This window comes from Diadema setosum, chromosome 12 (assembly GCF_964275005.1).
Source record: "Diadema setosum chromosome 12, eeDiaSeto1, whole genome shotgun sequence".
Lineage (NCBI taxonomy): Eukaryota > Metazoa > Echinodermata > Echinoidea > Diadematoida > Diadematidae > Diadema > Diadema setosum.
The window spans coordinates 9439906-9466195 of NC_092696.1; the positions used below are offsets into that span (position 1 = coordinate 9439906).

General features: G+C 37.2%; 1 protein-coding gene across 1 annotated transcript in view; it reads left to right on the forward strand.

Moving 5' to 3' along the window:
* LOC140235986 (acyl-CoA synthetase short-chain family member 3, mitochondrial-like) overlaps positions 1–8630 on the forward strand; it is a 33484-nt gene extending 24854 nt beyond the window's left edge. The window contains exons 10-15 of the mRNA XM_072315973.1: positions 791–854; positions 2556–2637; positions 4124–4246; positions 5709–5808; positions 7384–7559; positions 8487–8630. Coding sequence (XP_072172074.1) covers positions 791–854; positions 2556–2637; positions 4124–4246; positions 5709–5808; positions 7384–7559; positions 8487–8576 — 635 coding nt within the window. The 3' untranslated portion in view covers positions 8577–8630. The remainder of the gene's footprint in view (positions 1–790; positions 855–2555; positions 2638–4123; positions 4247–5708; positions 5809–7383; positions 7560–8486) is intronic.
* The last annotated feature ends 17660 nt before the right edge of the window (positions 8631–26290 follow it).

Consider the following 26290-nt stretch of genomic DNA (forward strand, 5'->3'; position numbering starts at 1 on the left):
ATGAAATTGATTTGAAAATATACCACATTTGGCATTTCCTGGTAAACTGTCTGAATCTGGAGTCCTAATATTTATCAAGTGCAGTGTACTCTGAGGCCAGTACTCAGGCAGAGATGAATTCAGTTTTTTGGGTTGAATTAGTCTTCTAGTATTCTTCCTACAGCAATACTCAGATAGAAACACATAATAAAACTAAAAACAGACACACACACACACACACACACAAATAAAAATGTTACAAACATTGAACATGCTTGATCCTGGCTTCTCAATTCTCACTATGGTATCAAAGATGTTTTGTCTAAGGTTGGAAATTTGTGTTGGAAATATAAATTGTACTTTTGGTCTTTGGCCTGCACCCAAGAGAAAGCTTGTAATGTATGTCAACAACATTTGTATGAAAGAAAGTGATGCTTTTTATGTTGTCCAGTGCTGAGAGAGAAGGAAAAGAGTAGAGGGAGGTTGGTGGGAAAGAGAGAGAGAGGAAAAAAAAAAAGAAAACGAAAGAGAGAGAATGGGAGAGAAAATAAAAAGGTGATGGAAAGAGAGAAAAAGAGTGAAAGAGAGAGAGAGAAAACGAGTAAGAAAGACGGGAACTCTTGCAGTTACATATAAACCTTTTTATTTGATGGGGATTTGAATGGATGAAAAAATAGTTTCATGTGTGTGAAACAAACTGCTAAATGCTACAGTATTAGTTGAAAATGAACAGTGTAAGGCCCCATAGTAATGAAGCAAATTTTGCAACATTCTCTAAATTTTATCAGTCTTTCCCTCATATTTTTTTCAGTCAAAATCCTGAGTGATGATGGAGAAGTTTTGCCCCCTGGAGAACTTGGGAACATCTGTGTCAAGTAAGTTCTCATTTTGCATAATCTTGTATTTGGTCTCATGTTTTAAGACATTTTTTACCCATTGAGGATGAGCTGATTTTGCTAAATTCCCCATAGACTCCTGCCCAAGTATACTTCAATGGGTTAAAGGGAAGATAAACCCCAAGAGCAATGTGGATTGAGTGAAAACAGCAACATTAGTAGAACACATCAGTGAAAGTTTGAAGAAAATCGGACAATCGATGCAAAAGTTCACTTTTCTAGAATTATGAAAGAGCAATGGACCAACCTCTTTCAGAAAGCAGGGGGAATAATTGTTACCCCTAACATATGTCAATATCAAGTTGATAGAATTTGTAATTTTCATGAAAAATGGATTTTTGTAGAATTTTCTTTATATTTTCTTGGTATTGTTGTCCACTCATACGTCATAACCTCTAGTAGTCTCCTCGTCCAGCGGTTCCAACACCAAAACTTTAAAAATTCATAACTTTTGCATCGATTGTCCGATTTTCCTCAAACTTTCACTGATGTGTTCTACTAATGTTGCTGCTTTCACTCAATCCACATTGCTTTTTGGGTTTACCTTCCCTTTAATAACAAGACTGCAGCTACATCAAGCCCTCTGTGCAGTGTTAACAAGCTTTAGATCGGCGATGCAAATGCTACAGATGACACCATCAGGCAAAAAAGTGGTGTTGTGCACATGCGCAAGACAGCCCTGGTTTCCATTGTCCAACCTGGGAGGCTTCGTCGTCTCACAGCGTTCGCTCCCAGATCTAAAGCGTGCAATTATGCATCAGTAAGATAACAAGATGTTTATGTTTAGTCTACTGTTTCATAGCTATTTTAACTTTGCTTTGTGTTCTTTTAGTGACATTGAAATAGTTCCAGTATCATAATATCACTGTATGTAAAAGCAATTTCGTATTAGAAGTCTTCTAGGTGAATCACGGTTTGCAAATACTCAAATCTCAAAATATAGTTGAATAATAAATTGTACATCATACCAGACATAAATTTTGTCTTTCATGTTTCTTAAATTTTGCAGTGTTTGTTTTTATGGATATGCAGGTTATTCTGTATTGAATAATATCAGTGGGTTGTGAGCACAAGTTTTCCTATTTTCTAATGTACAATGAACATGGATTTAATGAAATTTCTACTATTCTTTCTACTGTATTCCACTTATTCCATTGTTTTCTCTTTCTATACTTCTGTACTTTTTTATCACTGTAATCTGTATGTTGTAGTTAACTTGAATGTGGGATGAAATTCACTTTGGTGAAAGAAAACTTTGATACATTTGCTTTTCAGCACTTCTGTAACCCTTTATGTACCTTTATAGCATTTAGCCATAACTTTCCCAAGTTTTTTTTTTTTTCGCTTTTGGTTATCCATACCTAGTAAAAAAAAAAAAAAAAAAAGAGAAAGAGAATCACTAAAAAGAAAACTTGACCTAATTGTAACTAACCCACACTATTTTATTTGATAATCAAAGTGATGCCTCAGTCCAACAGGAAACTAATGCTGAAACAAAAGAGGGTCAGGGATTATGTAATGATTAATCACCCACAGTTCGTTTCCAATCATCAGCGGCAGTTAATGAAGAAAGCACATCAGTGGATGTGCCAATTTCTGCACACAGCATGCAGGAAAAGGTCAATGACCTGGATTGAGATGAACTTTTGGTAACCATGGCGATGCCTGTTTTCCCGGCAGGCTTCCCCTGCCACCCGCCTCCTTCAACACCCTGTGGGGTAGCCACGAGAGATTTGTGGACACCTACTTCAAGAAGTTTCCTGTAAGTCACCAGAGGAGCAGGGTGTGCTTTGGGCTTGGGTTTCTGCATCTTTATGTTTATGTGTGTGTCTGTATGTCTGTTGATAATAATGATACTTGATTATAATAATGGTAAATAGCATTCATAAGACTTTAAACAAATATTTCTATTAAAGCTTATTGATACAAAACAGAAAAGTTCATTTCAAATATAGGATAAAAATGAACATTGTGAGATGTATTTATAGCGTTAGAAAATAGAATTGACTGAAAATTAAGTGCCTGTCTGTGTTTTAGGAAGGAAAATGCAATTTCCTTTGCTGTGAAAGATAATAGAATAAATGGGAATATTTAGTGTTGTTTTTGAATTTCATAGATTGTAAACAGTATTGATATAAATGTTTCTATCTTAACAATAATTCATTTTAACAATTTGATATTACTCTTCCTGGCATTTCAGGGCCTCTTTTTACTGAAAGGTTTTCAGTTAATGATGAGAAGTAGGCTAGTAAAGATTGCATTGTCACCCTTGTGTGTTTGTATGTGTGTGCGTCCGTGGGTAAAAGGGGAAAGTACATACCCAGAATTTTGAACTACATAACATGAGCGATGGGGTGAAATATAATTACCTATATATTTCCATATTTGACCGTGCATCACAAAACAAACAAAAAGTCACACCCCTTGATTTTACGTGAGGACTCAAAGGTGAAACTGGTCAACCAAGTCAATATTTAGTTTTCTACATTTTCTGAAAGAGCTATTCTTCTTCTACATTATTCTTGAGTTTGGGATCATATAAAATTGAATGGGAAAGTGGTTTTTCAGCTGTTTTTTTATAAACCCTTTTTGGGTGGAGTAGTGTGATCAGGTTTTTCGTGGAGACCCCTTTTCATTTCTTGAAAATCCTTTGCACACTCTTCACTTTTAACTCTAATAACTTTTGAAAGCATGATGGTACTGCTTTGAAAGTTGACATTTATATTGGACAGAATGTATTGATAGGGGATGCTCGATTTCAGCTTAATCTGATAATCTCTTCATTGTTGTTGCTACAGTGGTTTACAACATGGTTTTTTGTCCCAATTGTGGCACAGGTAGCATGGCTTAGTAAAGATTTATCGCTTGAATAGACCCTGTACTTCCAAGCCTCTTTTCTCAGTTCAAACTTTTCCAGACTGTGTGCTCTCTTTCCAATATCTATATAGGTTAGGAGAGTCCATTTAAATTGAGTTATACATCATTTTAAAGCTTAGAGTCTCCTCTTTCAGAATTTGCCCTTAAGTAAAAATGCATGTTTGGCGACTTTGTGTTCGTTTTGTGGTGCAGGGTCACATATGAATTTTATCAAAGCTCTTGGAAACATTTAATCACAGTATGAACATACAATGTACTCATAATTTATCAAAGTAATGTCCAGAAGATGTATGCATGCAGAATACAGGACAAGAAACAAACAAAAATTTCAGAGAAGAATCTAGATGAGCTCCACCCAATTCTGTTGCCAGGGTTACTACGACACCATGGATGCAGGTATTCAGACGGAGGATGGCTACATCTGTATCCAGGCACGGGTGGATGACGTCATAAGTGTTGCTGGACATCGCATCGCGGCCAGTGCCATCGAAGAGGTGATGATCATTTTTCAAAATCTTAATAGGTCTTTGCATTTAACCCTTTAGATATGTGTTCACTGACACATGTACCATGAACTTTCATTGTGTTAACGAGCTTAGCTTTTAGTTACCGCAAAGAATTATACCAAATGATGCACATTGAAATATTGTATTTGTACATGTTTGACAGTTTGTTTTTGTTTTCCATGATTTTCAGCCAGATTTAAAATTTTCTTACTCCTCTATCCTTCTTTTACTATATTAGAGATGTTCTTATATTCACTAATTTCATGAGTCAACTTGTTTTCAGAAGATAAACAACTTGCTGAATTAATATTGCCTTCATTTCACAAGTGTGCTGTACAATGTTTAACGTCTCAAACTTAAGAAACCAGAAACTTCTCTTCTTGCAGTTAGGGATTATACTATTTTCTCGTTATGTCTCTATGGTTCCAGGCTATCAATTCAACTGCTGATAGAATTGTCATACTGGTCTGAATTCACATTGGTATTTCACTCTTATCCCCCATGCTTGACATAAACAAGTTTTAATAAAACAATAGAATTATATCCGTAATCTCAAGAAGTTTGTTATTGTGAGAGTCCACAGTACAAAGTTGTATGTGTGCATCTGCATTGTCAACTCTTTATGTGCCATGGTCTATCTCCCTGTGTGCAATATTATTTTGAGACTGCTTGCTTTGAGAAAACATTCTGCTTTTCATCTCCTTGTAACTTTGTATAGATTTTTGTTTTGCTCAACAATGTCATGCGCAATCAACAAAGTTGAAGAGAAATTCCCAAGCTCTGCTATTATCTAAATTTCATGACAAATTTGGGATTCTTTTTCTTTCGAATGAGTTGTCGCTGTGTTGTTGTACAGGCATGACTTTTGCACACAAAACAATGACCAAAACACAGAAATTTACACAAAAATTCAATAGGGAACATCGCTTGATAGTCATTCACTACACAATGCAAGCTGTATGTGAGAATAACATAGTCGTGAGTGAAGCTTTTATTGTAATATCATATGGCATTTGGCGATTTATTGATCAGTTTGTTCGTTTGAGCAAAATATGCGAACTTGGCACTCCGTTGACTGAGTTGGGTGTGCGAATGTGGCACATAAAGAGTTAAATGACTGTGACCATCTTTCCCCTAGTTATAAGAGTGTCCACATACTTCTGGGGGGCATTTCATGAAGCGTTTTGTCCGACAACTTTGTCGGACAAATTTGTTCTCGGCCAGTCAGATGCAAGGATTTCTGTAGCTTATAACAGTTTGTCAGAAATGTCTGACAAAATGCTTCATGAAGTGCCTCCGAGGCCATCATTAAGCAAAAGTTTCACTGTAACAGTGATTTCCCTGATCCAAAGAAGTTTCTTGTAATGAGAGTGCCCTGTATGTGTACATATACATGCATACATCATTGACTGTGACCAATCTTTCCCCCGTGTGTGTTCATATATTTTAGGCCATCGTTGAACAGGGTGACGTGGTCGAGTGTGCAACGATTCCGGTTAATGACACCCTCAAGGGTCAAATTCCGGTCGGCCTTTGTGTCCTCAAGAAGAGTAAGTCACGTCGGGAATTTGATTTTTGCACCTCACATGCAATTTAAAGTGGATTTTTCATCCCAAAATAGTTTTGATCTGTTCTCTCATTGACCTGTATTATCGTTGTTATCACATGAAATTTTGTGTGAAGCTGATGTGAATTGGATAGGACCTGCCTGCCAGTATACAGTAATTCTGTTGAATGCTTCAGTTGATCAACCAACCAACTGAACAAGCAGAAACGTAATTAGATAATCGTACATACATACATGTAGCTACAAAAGTACACATACACACACATTAGTTTATACATTTGTACAGTACACACAAGTTGTACGTACATGCATACATACATAATATCCCTTATCATACAAATATGCGCATACATAGAAGAGTAATGACATCAACAAACATATGCATACATTCACACATACACATACCTGAGAGGTATTCGTACAGTTGTAGATACAATTTGTACATACACACAAACATGATACTGTAAAGCCAGAAAAATCTGTGGCATGAAATGTTCATGAATTGGAGCCAACATCTTTTTTTTTTTTTTTTTTATTGTGGCAAGAAATTTTTGCGAATTGCCACAGTACTGGCTGGCTAGCAATGTGAAGTGTACAGCTGTAGACAAGAACTTTCACTTGCAATACATATAATTTCGCGAACCTTGGCTGTCGCAAAATTTTTGCAGTGGATTTCTTGTTTTACAGTAATGTATTATTGTGTTTTTTCTGTGAATCTATATAGGTCTGTTAGAATACAGTCATATCATACGAAGAATGCATATGTGACCCGCTACAATAAAAGGATCCTTAAGTCGCTGACGGCTGAGCCGAGAAAATCAATTTTGAAGTCACATCATCAAAATTGGTCAAAACAATCGGATTTCTGATTTTGGCATAATTTTGTAGTCTAATGTTTTGTCTATCATCTGCCGAAATTTCGAAGCTAAATGATCAAAGAAAGGCAAGAAATCAGGGTTTTTCTGGGCCATGATTTTCCGACTTTCAACGTAACAGAAACGTGTCCGAAGATTTTAATTAAGTGCTGCAGCTAGACTCTGCCCCTAGTAACGAGGGAGTGATCTTATTGGTCAGTGTGTGGCATCCTGATTACTGATTGGTCATGCGTAGACTACTGGCGCTAAGCTTGAATGAACATTGCGGAGGTCGCTAGGAGCATGCCTTCTATTGTGAAGCGGTGGAAACTGTCTCGCCTCCCCTTGATCATGATAGCGTCAGAAGAAAAACTTTGAAGGCATTTTTCTTGATATTCTAATTTCCTCAACCACTTGACATGCGCTAATAAAATCATCGATATCTCCGCAACCAAATACAAGCCTGTACTTTTATGAGTTGTGCTATGATAAAATTAAAGTAAAAGAGTAAGGGAATAATGTCATGCCATTTTCAGAAAATTGTCCTCCCCAGGCTTTCGGATCCTTTTGTGGCAGGTCACAATGTCATAATATACCTAGTTCATACACATGTCATACACATACAATGTACATGTATGTCTTGTACATTCATACATTCCAAGCAATTTTATGAACTTCCGCCCATCTGCATTCTATCATTGCAGACGTCACCAAGTCCGAGGAAGAGATCATTAAGGAGGTGATTGCCGTCGTCCGCAACAACGTCGGCCCCGTGGCATTTTTCAAGAAAGCCGTCATCGTCGACAAGCTGCCGCGGACGCGGTCGGGAAAGATCACGCGAGGCGTGCTCAGCAAAATGGTGAACAATGGAACATTTAAGGTAGGAATGCGAAACTTTCTTTGATCATCATTACGTTCTGTATATTGTGGTATTCTAATCTATGGGCAGTTACTCTCTACCCCACATTGTTAAGGCACATACAAATGTGACCCGCTACGACAAAAGGATCCTAACATCGCTGACGGGCGAGCCAAGCATGGCCCAGAAAAATGCTATTTTCAGGCCTTTCCTTTGATCATTTAGCTTCGAAATTTCGGCAGATGATAGAAGATACATTAGACTACAAAATTATGTTAAAAAAAGAAATCCGAACGTTTTGACAGATTTTGGTGATCTGACTTCAAACTCGATTTTCTCGGCTCACCCGTCAGCGACTTTTTTAGGATCCTTTTGTTGTAGCGGGTCACAAATTGTATTACTTTATTGAAACTCAGCAGTTTTTATGGAATGCCTTGAAAAGACACAGGATGAAAATTAATATTGGTATGGTATGACTTATAATGCTCATGATTGTTGTTTATTGGTATGGTATGACTTATAATGCTCATGATTGTTGTTTATTATGAAGTGTATATATTTTTGTGGTTGTTGTGAACCCGTTAAGGACGAGTCCCGGGTATACTTGGGCAAGGGTCTATGGGAAATGCATGTTGTAGCAAAATTGGCCCTTCCTCGACGGGTGAAAAGTGCTTATTTTCAAGTTCATACGTGTACCTATCACTGTGCTAGAGCTGTAGATGGTGAATCTACAAGAAATGTGAAATTAGATCGATTAGATGATAGATTAGATAATTAGATATGTAGGTATTTGGTATCTTTGATGACCAAGTATCAGTTCTTCTTATAGTATTTATGAGCAACATTTCTGTGCTGCTTTTGGTTGGATCTTTCTGACTTAAGAGTTACTATGCTCCAAGCTTCCATGTTTCCACCACGATGTCTCTCTGGCACCTTCCCATCTCACAGATTCCTCCTACCGTAGAAGACCCAACAGCCTACGACGACGTGCGTTCTGCTCTAGTGAAGGCTGGTCTCATGAAGGAAACAGCTGAATAGTCTATATGTGGGACTGAGGTCTGCATTGTCTTTCATCACAAAGGCTTATCATTTTTTTTTCTGAAGTTTTATGCCTTTTTTTTAATCATCTGCCCATTGCCAAAATTTGATACTTATTTTTTTTCTTTTCAAGAGTAATCTATGATATTTTTACTGTTATACAAATACCTGATCATGCCTTCTGCAAAGAATTATATTCAACTTGTGCAGAGGTAAATATATAAAGAGTATATATTGGTCAGAAATATAAAACTTCAAACTGAAAATGCTGCACAAAGTACAGCTTTCACAAAGACTTGTGAAGGTTAAGGTGGCTTCCTGTGGGCGATAAACTTGTACCTTACTTTTTAGTAGAGAAGACTTTCAGCCACAGGCTAGATAGTGAGTTTGGTTGAACATGTTTTAGAGAACAAAATATGTTTCGAAACTTTCCTGGCAAGTTATTCCTGCTTTGAAACTGTGTTCTAGTTACATGGGAGCGAGGCTCTTCAAATTTGCTGATGATTACGTAAAGAAAGAGCATGCAAAATGATTGCAGGCTAGATTAGAAGTGTGAATGGCTGTTGCTATCACTTGTGAAACAAATCATTATTGCCATCGTGTCTTGTGAGAATGGTAGATTTAGAGAAGTACTTGTATTCTCTAAACATTGTGCGCACAAATGTGTGATGTCTGAGCTCGTACAAATGTGTGATAGAATCGACGTGTGCAAAGCAGGGAAATGATATCTCAGCGGTTTCAAAAACTTTCGAAGAAATTATTTGACTCTATTCTGCGAGGAATGAAGTTAATGGAACTTGATTTCAAATAAATGATTTGCATGTAGATTTAGGTATTATGCACAAACAGTGTGCCTTTGCAATGAATTGTGATCTTCCCAGCATATTTAGCTGCAGTGTTGCAGAAATACTGTATCAGATCAATGTATACCTCACTTTGAAGGGAATAATGGTATTATATCATTCCAAGATCAAATGGGGTGGGGATGGGGGTGGGGGGGGGGGGAGAAGAGATAAAAAGCCTGTGAACATAAATCCTACAAAGGCGAATTTTGTAGGTCCATATCTATGTACATTAAGAGGATGTTTATTCCAGGCTTCTACACATTAACTTGTAAATACAGAACTGAGTGAAAAAAAAAAGTGATATTCATAATTAATGTGAATACAGCATTGAGTTGCAGATCTGCAATGGTTTTCCCTTACTTCTCCCTTCCTGTTATAACTCCCTGTTCTTTTAGAGCAGAGTGCAAAGAAACTGAGTTGTACATAGACATTCTGCCTTTGCCTGTTCCAATTACCATTAGCAGAGAGAACTATCAAATAATGAATATCGATGTTTAAAAGTGAGATGTACAGTATGATTTGCAATCCTTTAATCCTTTAAGGTGTGAAGGGAAAGCTAACTTTAATTTGTGTCTGATTGTCTAACCAGTAGTATCATTTCTATGAGTATCAATATTAACATTGTTATTACCATTATTATTGATTATTTTTATTATTGTATTATTATTATTATTATTGTTATTATTATTATTATTATTATTATTATTATTACTATTATTATTATTATTGTTGTTGTTGTTGTTGTTGTTATTACTATTGCTATTGTTATTATCATTATCATCATCATCATCATCACTTTTATCAGCAGCATCATCTTCATGATAAGTTGTTATTTTGTCAGCTCTTCAATCCACCTAAGGAAACAGTCAGTTGGCACATCTGGAAGACTTGAAGAATTTGTTTGCAAAAACCGATAAGTCCATATTTGTCAAATGGAGATATTTACGATTAAAAGTCAAGAAAAATAAAGAGAATAATAAGAAAATTTTTGCTTCTTTTGACCATAACTTCAAAAATATACCTTTGTTTGTAGTGACCAATATATCATTTAAAAGGTATTATTTTGTACTTTATGACAGAGACAGTACTTCAAAATCTTCAAAAATGGACTTATCGGTTTTTGCAAAACAAAACTCTTCACTTTTTCCAGCCATGTTTTTGACTCTTTATGTGAAAGAAGTTAATGTGTTATTGCAGATATTCAGATGTTTGTGTCCTTGACTACTCAAATACAATTATGCTATATTTTTATTCTGTGAAGCTTGCTATTTTCTGCATTTCATGGTTGAAAAAGATAATGAAATAATTTGGAGAAAGATAAAGATTATAGTTAGGATGTGAGTGAACTGTGTATGTTTATAATCTATAATCAAGAGAATTACAGATATGTGCCAATAATAATGAGCCTCTGACCCAACTCTATTTCTAAGTGTATTCTTATAATCCAACGAATGCCAAAATTGCTAAGCGCCAAAATCTTGTTTTGCAGTTTTCAATCAGTGAAAGGATTCCATCATTAAATGGATTTTATTGTTTCTTTTTACTAAAGTGAGTGAGTAAAGATGTATATTTTTTTTTTTTTATTGTATATTGCATCGCAAGCTTGGATACTTGTTACTAACCGATCATGTTTTATGAGGTGCCTAAAAGTATGTTTATGTCTTCCTACATACTTGCTTTAAAGCAAAGGTGAAATTTGAGGAGGGAAAAAATCAAATCAAAATTTAATGCATGACTCCTCATGAAAGCTGCTGTTTGTGTAAAATCGGGTGTTACTGAAGCCTGTGCCAGTATCTTTGGCGGTAAATCAGTTGAAACTGATTAAATGACATCATTGAATTGGAGTCCTCATTATGCTGATCATGTGTGCAACGACAAGGACGAACGCTGAATCGATAAAAAGTTCATCGCGGTATCGCGGTTTTGATAGCTGTGCGGTGCTGCTGTAGCCGCTGGGGGCAGTATAATAGCGCTGTTGTGACGGAAACTTCCGGTTCTCAGTCCCCTTTATGTCAAGCGAAGGCTTGGGTCTCCATCTCCCAATAGGAGGAAGAGGAAGATGGTGGAAATATTGGGAAATAGTTATACTGTCAATAACATTGACAAAATCTGAAATAAAAACATTATAGAGAGTAGATTCATGGGAGAAATACATCTCTAGAATTCATTTTACTTGGTGTATAAGATGCAATTTGAGTTGTAGCATCGTAGGGTTCCAGTGTGCGGAAGCAGGCGTCACAACAGAAGGTAGAAGGTGTCTTTTCCTAATTTTTACTATTTCCCCTTCTCATTCTTCTTTTCTTTTTCCATTTTGTTTTTCATTCTGTTGTTCCACCACCACCGCCTCATCTGTTCCCTCCTCTCCTTTGTCTTGTCTTGTTTGTTTTGATTTTGTTTCTTTGTTTTCTTTTCTTTTCCTTTTGTACCGTCCGAAGCCCAGGAGTATTTTAGTGGCAGAAATTGTCTCAGATAGTCGTCAATATATGTTGAAATAACCAATATTATGCATGCGGTTTAGAATAACGATGCATTGTAAGTATTCATTGCAAATGATAATCGTGTATGAAGTCATGAACTCTGTTTCCTGTGTTCTAAGAACAAAAGTTGTCGGTGCAAATGTATCATGTCCGCACGTAACAATGCACAACTGCACATTCGCAGTCCACCCACTCCTTTGTGTGTATCCAAAACATTTCTTTATGGCGTATAAAACACGGGTGTTGTAATCAAGTGTATACCAAAACCCTGACTACTGGTGTCACGTCGTCACACCTGAGTGGACTACATGACTGTAATAACGGCTTTTCCTGATTCGAGCGTGCAATCAAAAAACGGCTGGTGTACGGTAAAGACGTATTCAAATTTCGGGGAAACATGTGCAAAACCTCAGTTCGCTGAGTGGCAATAACGTCTGCATCATATTCAGTTAAACAGCAGCAGCATGTATTGTGGGGAAAAAAAGAAGAAAACCCAACGATGTAACTTTTCCTTTGTGGTAGCAATGTTTATGCGTTCATTATCAATCTAAGCAAGTTCTTTGAAGCAGCATGTTTTATTGTGACTACAATGTATGTAGATTGCTTAGTATATCATTATTCAGTAGTGCGCAGTTAATCATGGTAATCGCAAACTCGCTAGTTGGAACTATCCAATCGCGCAAGATTGTTTAAAAAAAATGCTTTAGAGATCGTTGTTGATTAATCACTTTTCCGCGTTCTACACATCTACATGAAACGCCCTCTGTAGGCAAAATTGAGCTAAGAAACGGACTTCAAAGAACAAAATGCATAAAATCAATAAAAAATAAATAAATAAAGAAATGCCTTGTGCATCCTATTGCATTGTGACGAGAAACTCACGGCTGAGGATGATTTGACCGGATTGCGGATGTATGCAAATTTATCTTTGTTCTCCCTCAAAGGACGTAAAGTCATGTCGCCTGTTCCTATTTAAAAATATTATTTTCAAACACCTAAAATTTACTTTGCACACAATGTTGCTACGTCCATCATTATTCCTGGTTGTAGTGACCAGCCTTTGGTGCAGAACTATATATCGAAGTCGCATGTCGAGCGATCAGTCTACTGCGTGATTCCGTAGTGCTGTGGATAGGACTCTTTTAACGCGGAAGGTCATGGGTTTGGAGCCCTATCCGATGCGTTCATCTTTTGGCAGTATGTTTGCCCACAGTGTCCCTCTTGACACTAAGTGTATAAATAGACAGACATGGCAATGCTGGGGTAATAGTAGTAACAGGGCCCTCTGGAACATGATTAATCTATAGCAACACTGGAATACCTATACCCTGGAGAAATTAGACCAGAATAGTATACTAACTAAGTAGTCAATGACGTAAGGCCTATCACATCGCAATCGGCTAGTGACGGCGGAAAAAGAAACACCAAAAATGATAATTAACCTAGTCAGTCGACCTTTAGAATATTAAGGCATTTACTTCTGTACACCTATGACAAATTCATTGTTTATTTCTCTCTATAGGATGATCCGTAATTCCCTTTTAACCGAGCATGCGCCACTTTTTAGAAGAAAAAAAAAGAATTATAGGGAAATTTCCAGTTGTTTCTATATGCCAGTTGATACCACATAATAAACGAGTCGTTTTATTTGCTCATTTGTCACATTCAAATTGGATATTTGCAAGAGGACAAAAACAATCGAGCGCAAAAAAAGGTACCTCCATCGCGAAGAAATATTTATGCATGTGTTCTCAACGATCATATCTTACGATTAAGCATATAGGATAGTTTGAATTTCTTTAAAAAGTAAAAACGCAGCAACTAAAGCGTACACCTGTACCCATTTTGTGTGAAACGCCTCCAATAACTTTATGACGTCAAACGCACGAAATCTGTCTAACGCACAAAATCATTCACACAAGATGGATCAGTACCATATGGGTATTATTGTTAGACGCATCTGTATACGAATAGTTTTCACTGTAATCATTATGATTCTATTTCGTCCCTTATTCACAACGCTCAGCCGATGATGCTTACTAATGCAGACTGCCATTAACTCGAAACGCGTGAATCGAAAAGTACACATCCATCTTGTTATGAAGAGTACAGATGATAATGTTTCGTGATCAAAAATGTTATGAGCCACCTGTTTCGTAATTCATAACCTAAGAGGAATTCTTTCCGCTTCCATTTTCTGCGTTGTGATAACGATGATACTCTTTATCAATGTCCATTCCGTACGTCTTCCTATCCGCAGCACACTTTTAGCCCCCTCCCCCCTTCATTAATTTCTCCAGCAGTGTGCATACAACTAGCTTTATCTGCTGCTAAATAGGAGTTTGACGCAGTGCCGGCGGGTAGATGCGCATAAGTGTTAAGCCGACGAAGTGTACACGTTTATTCTCGTATCGTCTGCTCATACCGGAATTGCTGGGTTGGTCTCATTGCGCGCGGGAACTTGCGTGATCCTGTTATGTACAGTAGTCTACGAGGATCCAAGAATCCTGTAGGAATTGGGATTACAATGCTGCAGTCTGTATTGTAGTCATGCTCTTATGTTGCGACTGAAAAACAAACAAACAAACAAACAAACATTAAAATCATTAAAATCATCATGATGATAATTCCAGCGCTTATTGTGTTTTGCCAACGAGTTTGTGGCATGAGTATGAACATCATAAGGTCAAATAAGTAGGCCCTACATCATATCTGTCATTATTCTCTGCATTTTTGTAGTACACTGCTTTTGCAAGTGCGATATGTAATTTCTATTCACCATTTGGCAAGCTTTTGTGGTTATAATAATAAACGGAAGCCCTAATCCAAAAGTTCTTATCCTTTATATTGCACGCTGATGTATACAAGGGCCTTGATATATTTGCTCTGTGTTCTCTGACAAAGGAAAGCAAATGATTACATGTGTGTTTTTGCTGCCATGTAAATTGTTAGCATCTGTCTTGGTCAGCTCATATTATTGTCTTCTGTGTAATCAATACTATGTACACGGTATGCCACGTCTTCATCAAATGATTATACAAATTAAAGTGTGCTCACAGTATCTTGCTATGAATGTGTTTCGCTTGGTGTCGTACAGGTAGATATCGTGTTCCGCCGATGTCATATTTATTAACAACATTTTTTTTTTCCGAGTGTTTGCTCGACTGTTTAGTATTTGCTCACTAGTGTGTGTGTATGTGTGTGTGTGTGTGTGTGTGTGTGTGTGTGTGTGTGTGTGTGTGTGTGTGTGTGCTTTTGTGTGTTTCATTCTGTCGTATATCTTTCTGCTCACGAGAATATTACGGTGAAAATGTTTCAATTATTTAATTGGGCACGGGTCGAAAAAAAAGAAAGAAAGAAGAAGTTATGCTAGTGTATGACTATTCGCCAGTTTGCTTTCCCCTATACCTCCTTCAGTTGCCATAAAGGCAACCGTTACTTTGTCACTCTGTTAAAAAGATTGTACATAATCGCACATACACCACGTGCAGTCACGACATCATCACAAACACAGCATACGCACATAAGGTATAGGTTTTGTCGGCCAATTTCATTGTTTTGTCATTTAATTTCTTACTCGATGCATTCATTTTCGTCAATTTTTCTCAGGCATCAAAATACGGTCCTTCAAAATCGTTATTCTTTATTCAAATCGACTAATATGACAACCGATTTCGCAATGTTATTGCCCACTCGGCAATGATTATTGAACTTCGTTTCCACATGTCGCCCATTCTTTCCGAGTATCCATTTTCGGACATTGGCAAACAAGTTCACAAAAGAAGCATTCATATTACACCTGTACAATGTCCATTAAGTAGTACATTACTTGCACTGCGTTTTATAAATTGAATGTTAAAAATGTCTATATATGGATCACACATGACGATGCAAAGATCAGAAAGCTGTTTGATGATCATAATTAAGATCAAGATGTCAAAATGACGATTGTAGTAAACACATTATGATGATCTCAGTGAAAATAAAGATGTAAAATAAAGATAATTAGACAGCCATGAGATGACATGACGAAACGAGGATTTTATATTAAAGCTTAATTACATAATTATCATTAGCATGTTAAGCAAAAGAAAACAATCTGGATGTTCTATGAACAAATGCTGATCATGATAATGAAAGGTAATATAAAAAGCTGGGGTCTTTTCAATGACCAGCTGGACATAAATCACTCTTGCCTATCAATAAGTATACGTGATAACGAAATTGAATGCTCAATATAACTTTCTTGTGAAAATCACTTGCTTAAATACGAAATTAAAAGTGCTTTTAAGTGCTTATCGAGCACATTGCACGAATTTGAATGCAGAAACTTGGAATTCCGTGCCCAGACACGAAATCAAATGCTCACATTCGACTTTGAACATGTTATCACTAATTTGGATGCCTAAAAACGAATTTGAAGGCATTAGACGTGAGATCGTTTGACCAAAGTCACTGCACCGCTTCAAACATACTAATTTGAATGCACATAAAATGAAAATGAATGATATTTTTACGAAATTGACCGGGGAAACTCATAATACAGGTAGGCCCTAAGGCGAAGTGTAGCACAGAAGTATAGCTTGGTTTTAACCGATTTTTTTTTTTTTTTTTTTTTTTTTTTTGGTTTTTGGGGTTTTTTTTTTCTGTTGTTTTTTTTTTTCCCATTTTAATACATTAAGGCCTATCTGTGCTGGTTATGATTTCACTCAGACTTGTGTCTTAGGATGTTAGCCTGTGTGCCTGGATGTCTCTTTGTGTATGTGATCCGGTGTATAAAATTCAGATCACATTTTGTCAAAGGGCGCGAAAGGGTATGACTGATACACTGTACTGGTAACTAACTTACCCACCCCCGGGCCCGGCGTGCACCCATTAGTCATTCCGTTGAAAGGCGCGTTTATCATTAGGCCTACACAAGAGATGTACGCACCAAACACCCACACAATAATCACTAAGTGTGATTATGGAAAGTACTTTGCCGAGGTGTCTATATTTTTCTTCCTTTTCAAGCCTCAGTATGTTAGCATACTGTATGCGTGCGTTGATGTAATTGTGTCTGATGTTTGGGGTTTTTTTTTTCTCCTTCATATACATTGTACTCTGTTATCCTTCCGGGATAAGGATGACGCCTTGTGTACGCACGTTTGTAACTAAACGGTTTGTTTGATGGTGTGCTGGTATGTATGTTATGTTGTGTTTATCATGGTGTGTGTTTGCGTGTGTGTCGGTGTGTGTGTATTCGTGTGTGTTTATATTTGTATATCCTGTGAGCTGTCCATATTGTGATTTATATGTGTGTCCCTGTGCTGTGTCATGTTAATGACATTACTGTCCAGTCAGTGGAGAAAGCTGTACTATAGTTAAATTGTGTTGCATATCAGACCCCCTTCGCCCCTTAAGCCTCCAGTCACTAACCTCTGTCACGTTGTCGCTCGCTTGAAAGACTAGCGCTCAGACACATACACACATATATCATAACACACACACACACACATACACCTCATCTACCCCGCTGCTCCCGAGGGCGTGTCTATGGCGTAGTGTATATGGCGCCCGGGGGCAGGCGTTGGTTCTCGTCTTTTCCCGCGAGGAACCGACTGACGAATGTTCGCTACATTAATCTCTGCATCTACACGCACTTCTTCCCTTGCATAATGTTTGTGGCAGCCTTCTTCAAATTGTCCACTTTGCTGTATACTCTACACACATTTGGTTAATGTGCTAAAAGCAGTCATTTATACGATGAATTCGGAAGTCTTAAAATCATACACACCAAAGAAATTAATAATCTTTATAACTTGCAACTTGGGTCAGATATCACCATGGCCCCGGGGAAATTCGCTATCTTATCTAAAACTTAATTATCATTACCTCCGCTGGTACGTGAAATATACGGCCGACGGATGTTATGTTTTCGGTTCCGTATGGTCGACTGTCTGTTTATCTGTCTGTCTGTTTGTGTGTTTGTAGGTCAGTCTGTCTGTCTGTTTTGTGTACAAAATAACTCGAGAACAATTGAACAAATTTTCAACAACAACAAAAGTACGCAGGGTGTGTGCATAAGAAAGACACGATTACGTTTAGTGGTCATGAGGTCAAAGGTCACAAGGGTCATCAAGGACAAATAAAATAAACTTGATCTCCCTAAAACGCAAGGATGTATTAATCGGATTTTCACAAAACCTTGAGGATGTGTATCGTGTTACGAGGGCAAAGGCCAAAGATCATTAGGGTTAGGCCTATATACGACATGAAAAAATAAGTTTCTTTTTCCAATAACTCAAGAACGAAACTAAAGGCTTTTCACCATGCTTGCAGGCTGTGTTCATTATGAAGAAAAAATAATTCAATTTTAGGGTCATGAGGTCAAAGTCATAAGGGTCATAGATGACACGAAAAAAGCTTAAGTTCCCAGTATACAACAAGGATAATCCGATCCCCAGAAAACTCGAAATGTTTATAATAAAGAAAGAAAGACACAAAATCATGGGGGGTTATGAGGACAGAAGTGAAAGGTCATAGGAGTTAGATAGGATCGAAATAAAACAAACTTGATCTCCCAAGAACTCAACAATGAATGATCAGATTTTCAAAACAAACTTACACTGAGTGTTCATAATGAAGAAAGAAGCAATTCAATTCGGGGTTCATGGGTCAAAGGTCAAGGTCAAAAGAGGCCAGAAAGGACATAACATAAGCTTAATCTCCCAATATCTCAAGAACGGATGATCAGATTTTCGCCAAACAGGCAAAGTGCGTACCAATGAAGAAAAGCAACTTTACTTGGGGTCATGGGATCAAAAGTCACAGGGGTCACGAAGGACACAAAATATGCTTAATGTCCAAATATTTCAATAATGAACGACAAGAGTTTCACCCAACGTATTGTGTAGTTTTGCTTACATTTCTATGTTTGTGTTGAAGACTGCCTCTTTGCATTTCCGGTCTGCTCTCTCGGAGTGCTCCTTTATAATTACTGCTCTCTGTTTATTTTTTCAATGAGTATACAATATAAAGTTAAAATGATGATTTTTGACTTGTCGAAATGATGCTAACGAGAATACTGGAGGTTGAATACAAACGTCACAATATACACAAGACTCCTGAAGAAGGCGTTGGACGCCAAAAATTTGAGTTGAATAACTCGTGCTTTTTTGGTGAAGAATGCATTACCAGTTTGTTTTTCTCATTTCTTCGTGGAGCCAATACGTGAAATCTCAACATGTTTATCTATAAAATTATATATATATATATATATATATATATATATATATATATATATTCTTTTTTTTGGGGGGGGGGAGGCGAACTGATTTCAGAAAATTTACTATTAGAGTGTCTAACTGATTACAGCACCACATCAAGTACAGCTGCATGCACAGCCACAAGAGTGAGAGGAGAAACTTTCACTGTAGTTCTTAGCATAGCGCAGTGATAATCTATGAAGTATCTAAAGTGCATAGTGGGGAACGTTTCACAGCATAAGATTGTGTGCTATGACAAATATGAAATCAGCTCACCAAGCATAACAGCCTCAGGGATTTCAAGGTTTCCATGTTATCGTTTACCTAGTATCCGATCCATGGGCCTATATCCCATCCCCGGATATGGATATTACAGTAATGGTAACGTCTACTTTACCATGTTTACAAAGTGTTCTGGTGACGATTTTACAATATCTAAGTTGTTCAAGAATTAAAGGTTATGTTTAACCTAGTCAAAATGACTGCAGAAGAAGTTGTATTCAGGTCGGACGTCTAGTAAGGGAGACACAGTACGTTACAATACGATTAGAAACGTACCTTTTATTGTTTGAGATCTACAAACGTTTTTGTACACCCTCATCTTGAATTTAAAGTTCAAGCTGTGATGTCCGACTTTTTATCTCAATCTTGTGTGTGATAGACAAGCGATTAATTTGATTATCGACAAGAAAATCTCCTGTCAAATTTGGATATGATAATAATGCCGCTGCCTTCATAAAACACATTCAAAGCACATACATACAAAGCGCATTCAGCAACGTCAATTACAGATATCTATTATTGTATTCCTCGAGTGAGAAATCTATACGGGTTTTGTGGTGTCATTTTATCGCTGTCATATTTTTTTTCTATTTCACTTCATTCAACAATCAGATGGTGGATATCCATAGCCGTATCTCCATACGATTTACTCGAGTAGATATAAGCTAATCATTGTCATGACTTAGGGGTATCTATAATCAATCCGTTTTTCCTCTCTGTTTGGTATGCTGTCTTCTGTCATCTTGCCGCCTTTTTCCTTTTGATACTTATTCTTTCTTGTTTAGCGGTGTTTACCTCCTTTCACAGCGGTAGACCAGAGCGACTCGATCAATAATCAATGTGCATTACGAAGGATTTATCTATCGGGTAGATACTAATGCTTGGTTATCTTGTGATATTGAGCGCAAATTATTCGCTCATGGATTCTGTGATAAACTTGAAACATCAATTCATTGTGCTCGAGTGAAATACACACATCTGCTCGTGTGTCAGATCGGAAAAGATATGGTTGCTACACTCCCTAATTACGTTCAAAGTCAAGGGAAGTCAGAAAGAGAGGGAGAGAGAGAAAGAGAGAGAGAGAAAAATAAAGAGAAGACAGAGGGAGGGAGAAAGGAAAAGATATTTTCCTCGACCCTCTGCGATGGCAGGATTTCACTCAAATTTGACGAAATCATGCGAAAAAATGCCGAAATTGGTATCGGATGTGAGGACAGAATGGATGAAAGGAACTGGTCAAAACGCGCGAGTGTTTTGATGCGAGCGGCTCGCTTTTGGAGCCGAGCGGTGAAAAGCGAGAGAAAGTGGAATTTGAGGGATTGAGGGGAAAAAAACAACAACCCGAAGAGCCTTTTCATTTTTCTATTTCAGTTTTGGTGCGTGCCTTAATGTATTGAGGGTATCACACCTGGCGAATACTATAGAGTTTTCAAGTCGACTCGCTGTGAGAACAGCTGCCAGACCCTCCCGTAGAACAAAGGGCCCACGCAAGGCATACAGCACTCGAGGAAGCAATACAGAACGCCGCGATTCCAACGTCAATATTTCAAAATAGAGTACCCGTGCTCTCTTCTTTACTCACTACCGAACTTGTCTTCAAGTATTCTCCGAGAAGGGTGAACTTGTGAAATGTGCAAATCTACAGTCGCCTGAATCGTTTTACCATGTAAGACGACGGATTTTACTGGAGTGTGAGAGAGACAGAAAAGTACAGTATACATGATAGGATCATTCGTCATTTGGCAACTTAGATTGTGGGCTTGGATGACGTGGACAGAGAAAACAAAATGAAAAGAGATATAGAAAGAGAATGGGAGACAGATATTAGATAGATAGATAGATAGATAGATATATAGATAGATAGATAGATAGATAGATAGATAGATAGATAGATAATAGATAGATAGATAAATAAATAGATAGATAGATAGATAGATAGATATTAGATAGATAGATAGATAGATAGATAGATAGATAGATAGATAGATAGATAGATAGATATTAGATAGATAGATAAATAGATAGATAGATAGATAGATAGATAGATAGATAGATAGGTAGATAGATAAATATATTGATATTAGATAGATAGATGATAGATAAATATATAGATAGATAGATAGATAGATAGGTAGATAGATAGATAGATCATGTGATAGAGAAATATAATGCAAATATGATTCTCAACGGCGAATATCATCCCAAGCGTAAGTTATTCTCGTGGAATGTGTGCCGTAAGGGTGCCAACATTATTATTACTGGGTGGAATGCTTTTCACACAAGGGTGCCATGTTTGCCGTGATCCCTGAAAATGACGCAAGATAGAACGGATAACGTAAAAGAACAGAGAGGAATCTCGTACTGGAAATGGCCGGGCTGTTTTCCCACTTTTTGATTTTTACCCATTTTGTTCATTTCATTATCTTTTTTTTTTTTCACTGCAACACTTATCTTACAGAATTTTATAGGTGGTATGAGCTCCTTTCGTTAGGCCGTTCCTGAACAGATATTTTGTGAATGTCTGTTATGAAAATGTATACGAATATAAAGATAGATAAACAAATGATGAGGTAAATACCTATGTAGTTTTTTTCTTTTTACCTTATTACTACATCATTCTTTATGATATATCATCAGATATTATACGGATCGATACTCATGCATGTAACAGCTGTGAAATGGTAAAAAGTGTGGTGGTGGTGGTCGTGGTGTGTGTGTGTGTGTATATGTGTGAATGGCCTGATCTTTATGCCAAGATTATCCTATACTCTGAAGAAACAATCTGTTTTGCTGATTCCGTCATAATCCCACGATGTAGAGGTATATATTTTTTAATATATATATATGTGATTATAATATATACATGTATGTATATATATATATATATATATATATATATATATATATATATATATATATATATATATATATATATATTATGTGTGTGTGTGTGTGTGTGTGTGTGTGTATGCGAGAAATCGGCCCGACATAAACGTGCGTGCTGCCTCATGTTGAAGGGCGGATGTGGAAGAAATTATAATCTATTTAAGACGGACGTTGCTTTCAAATACTCCTTTAATCATCAAGCTATATTGTACATGCCCAGAACCCAACGAATTTGTGCCCCAGGGAACTTTACTCAACCATTTTCCTACCTACAAAATATCCCTGATGCGAAACTAGACATAAATCAAAAGTTAATTGACTAATGGTCCAATCACTATGTTTATTCGTCATCATTCGAATACACTATGTGTTGACCTGTATAGCATCAAACAGCGAGATACGTTGTCTATTTATTATTCTAGTTGCAGTATTATTACAAAGTATGGTCACTGTTACGTGGAAGTTTGTTACAGGAATTTGAATTTATTTTTGTATAATACATGACATATTTCTGTTCACGAGATAACGCCAGATCATATTTCCGTGCTGTAGTATCATATCGATTTGTGCAATGTTAATATTTCAGAAGAGTTATTACTCATACAATCGTCCAAATCTTTGAGAGAATTATGAATTATGAAATTGCGCCTGTATAATCATGCCCTTCACAATATTGTTGTATGTTCTACCGATAGATCCTGATGAAAGTAAGAGACCAAAAGCCTGAGTAACAATAATTAAAGGGAACAATAATTTGAGAATCAAGTCCGTCTGAAATCTAATTCCCCCATTTATATCGAAATAAATATGGTACACAACTGCACAATGAAGCACAATTTCAGCTTGTTCACACTTCATGAATAGCAAACAAAGGAACGACATGTCTGAAAATATTTTTACAAAATGAAAAAAAAAAATGAACAAGATAAAGATGTGCAACTAAGTACATCACTCTCCTGCTGACATGCGTATTAGACTATAAGTGCCACAAGATTCCTAATAATACACAAAACAGAACATTTAAACCATTTATAAACATAATGATGTTTTTCTTAGAATACAACTAAGGAGATTTACGAAATCAAAATGATATGAATGAAATTCACTAAGATGTCATTCGGAGGAAAATGTGTATTCAAGGCTTTTCCTTTATCAATTTTACCCGGTAATACCTCGTTGAAGCTTCCTTTTTATATACTTTGATTGTTGTCGCTTTTAACTGCGATCCATTCGTGTATTAAAGTTGACAGAGATGATATTATGTCATAACTTGTACACTTCCGGTCTTTGATGCCTAAAGCATAAAGCAATCGTAATTCATTTTCTGGTCCCCCTATTCGTAGACAGAGAAGGAGAGAGAGAGAGACAGACAGAGACAGAGACAGACGGGGGAGACAGAGATAAAGAGAAAAGGAGAGAGATAAAGAGAGAGAGAGAGAGGAATAGAGATGTTAACTAGAGAGATAAGCGGTAAAGGGAAAATGAACAGACTGGGAGGTTGCTCGCTTCCCTTCTTGGTTACCATGACATCATATGGTTTCCAATGGTGCAATTTTCCGCCTTATCGCGCACGAGCTTACTGAACTCGGGCCGGAGTATCATCCGCTCCAAATTCGTGATGAGATGTAAATCTTGGCCCGGACGGCATCGTTCGCTCGTTTTTTTTTTTTTTTTTTGTTTTTTTTTTCTTCTTCTTCTTTTTTTTCCCTCACCTCCTCTGAGGTCAAAGATGACTCGCTGACATGATCCCATTCCTCCTATTTCCTCCTGCCCTCTTCTCCCCAGTCCCTAATTCCTCCAACGTGATGTATCCGTTCTCTTCCAGTTTCGCTTTCTCCACCACCTCCCCCCCCCCTCCCCCATCTCACTTCCTCCCCTCAGCTCACTAAACTGGTGTGTGTTTTTTTTCGATAATCCCATTCTCCTTGATTCCTTCTCTTTCCATCTCAATTTTCCCCTCCTTCACTTTCTTGACATATATTTGCTTAGCGCTTTACCCTATATCACATTCTTACCAGGACGCTCTTCTCTCAGGATAAATCAGGAACAAAAGAAACAAGGAAATGAGATGGAATATCCTCTCTATTCCCGTCGATCATTTCTTCGTTTTACTTTATCTTATAGTCGTTTATCCTTCTTCCAATTTCAATTCCTTCATTTTTCTTCCTTTTCCGTATCGCCCGTGCAGCTCTCCCCTCGCTTTAATCATTGTTCTGGTTATTATTCAATTTATGATTAATAATCGAATTATTGTTTTACCATTAATTTGTTTCCTGCCAACTTCTCCTCCCCCCCCCCCTCTTATATCCTGTTTTGTCTTCATAAAAAAACAACATGCAAACTATATTGTGTTATGCAACGCTACCACACCAAAATTTTTGTCAGCTTATCTATGCTTTCTGCAATTTTTAATGTACATAATCATTATACGATAACACGTACGAGATCGTCAAACAATATCATTTTCATTGACAGAGTTTCTCTTGATAAATCTAAATGACACAGTCAGACCAGCAACGGAATATCTTAGATTCGTGTAAATTCTTCTACCCAATTAGTCACAGTTCTAATAGAAAATTATATAAACCTTCGATATCAAGAACATTATGATTGTTATTAGTAAAGAGTTATTTTAGGAAGCTTATACTCTGTGATCTTCGTCATGTGTGTGTGGGTTCTACATGTCTGTGATTGTTTATTTACTTTCTACATTAAATAATTCGTGCATCAACTTCCCCCCCCCCCTCTCTCTCTCTCTCTCTCTCTCTCTCTCTCTCTCTCTCTAGAATTATGCGTGGAACTTCCGCCTGTAGAGGAAGTCACGTCATCTTTATTACAAAGTTTCCCGCTATCTTTTGACTTTCAATGACCGGTGAGCTGTGAGGTCACAATAACTTGCGTCAAAACTTTATACATCAGCACACCTTCCCGATCTGGCACGTCGTCCTTGACTTTCCGGAAGGTGTCAGGCGACTTTAATACGTGTCAAATTTCACATGCTCTTGACGTCCAGGTACCCTTCCCAGCTCTTTTGTGTATTTATTTTTCCCCGTCTCAGTTGTATTTTCATGGCTTTCCAGGTAAGAATAATGAGGATATAGCACTCTCATGATAAGCACCAAGTGAATTCAGTATAGGCGCCTGGCGATTCCCTTATCTACGTAAATATCTTCTTATCTGCAATCTCGAATTACATTTACATCTTGCTTAACCCATAAAGACTTGGTGTAAGCTTTCCGCAGAAGTCGTCATTTTGTATTCTTTAAATTGGCAACTCCGTATTTCGCTACGGATCTTACATATTAACAAGATTAGACAGACCTGAATAAAATCATCGGGTCTGTACAAAATCACAAAGGAATTTTAAAACGTTGCCAATTTCACAGAGAACTATGAACTGTAATTTTCTAATGCATGTTGCCCGATGAATAATAAAAACATATAAATCCATCGATTAAGTACTCTAAAAAGGGGTTTGTAATATAACATATATATACTTATATATACTGCAAACGTATAATATTATGCGTTATTTACAATCAATCAGGTAAAAGGGAGTAAAATACAATATCTCTTATAACTCTGTCAATGAATAATGGAGATGGCAATGATGAAGTACATTCAGCACGAGACCACAAAAATGTGTCACGGCCTCTAAGATAATTATGGTGGGTTAACTAGTTCAGTGGAGAAGCTTGGCGCTTCGTCCCCCGGGATTATGGGATGCATGTGATACACTGATCTGAATTCTTTCCGCTCCCGCACCCCACCCCGCCCTTTCTCCATTTCTATCTCCCCCGTCTCCCTCCCCCCCCCCCCACCTCTTTCTCTCTCTCTCTTTCCATCCATGAGTAGGTTCAGACCAGGAAAAACGTCCTTTGAGAAGAATATCACGTGTCCCTTGAAAGCAATCAGATACCAGAGATAAATGTACTGATTTGCGAGCTCAACACATCATTAACTATACCGCATACTTT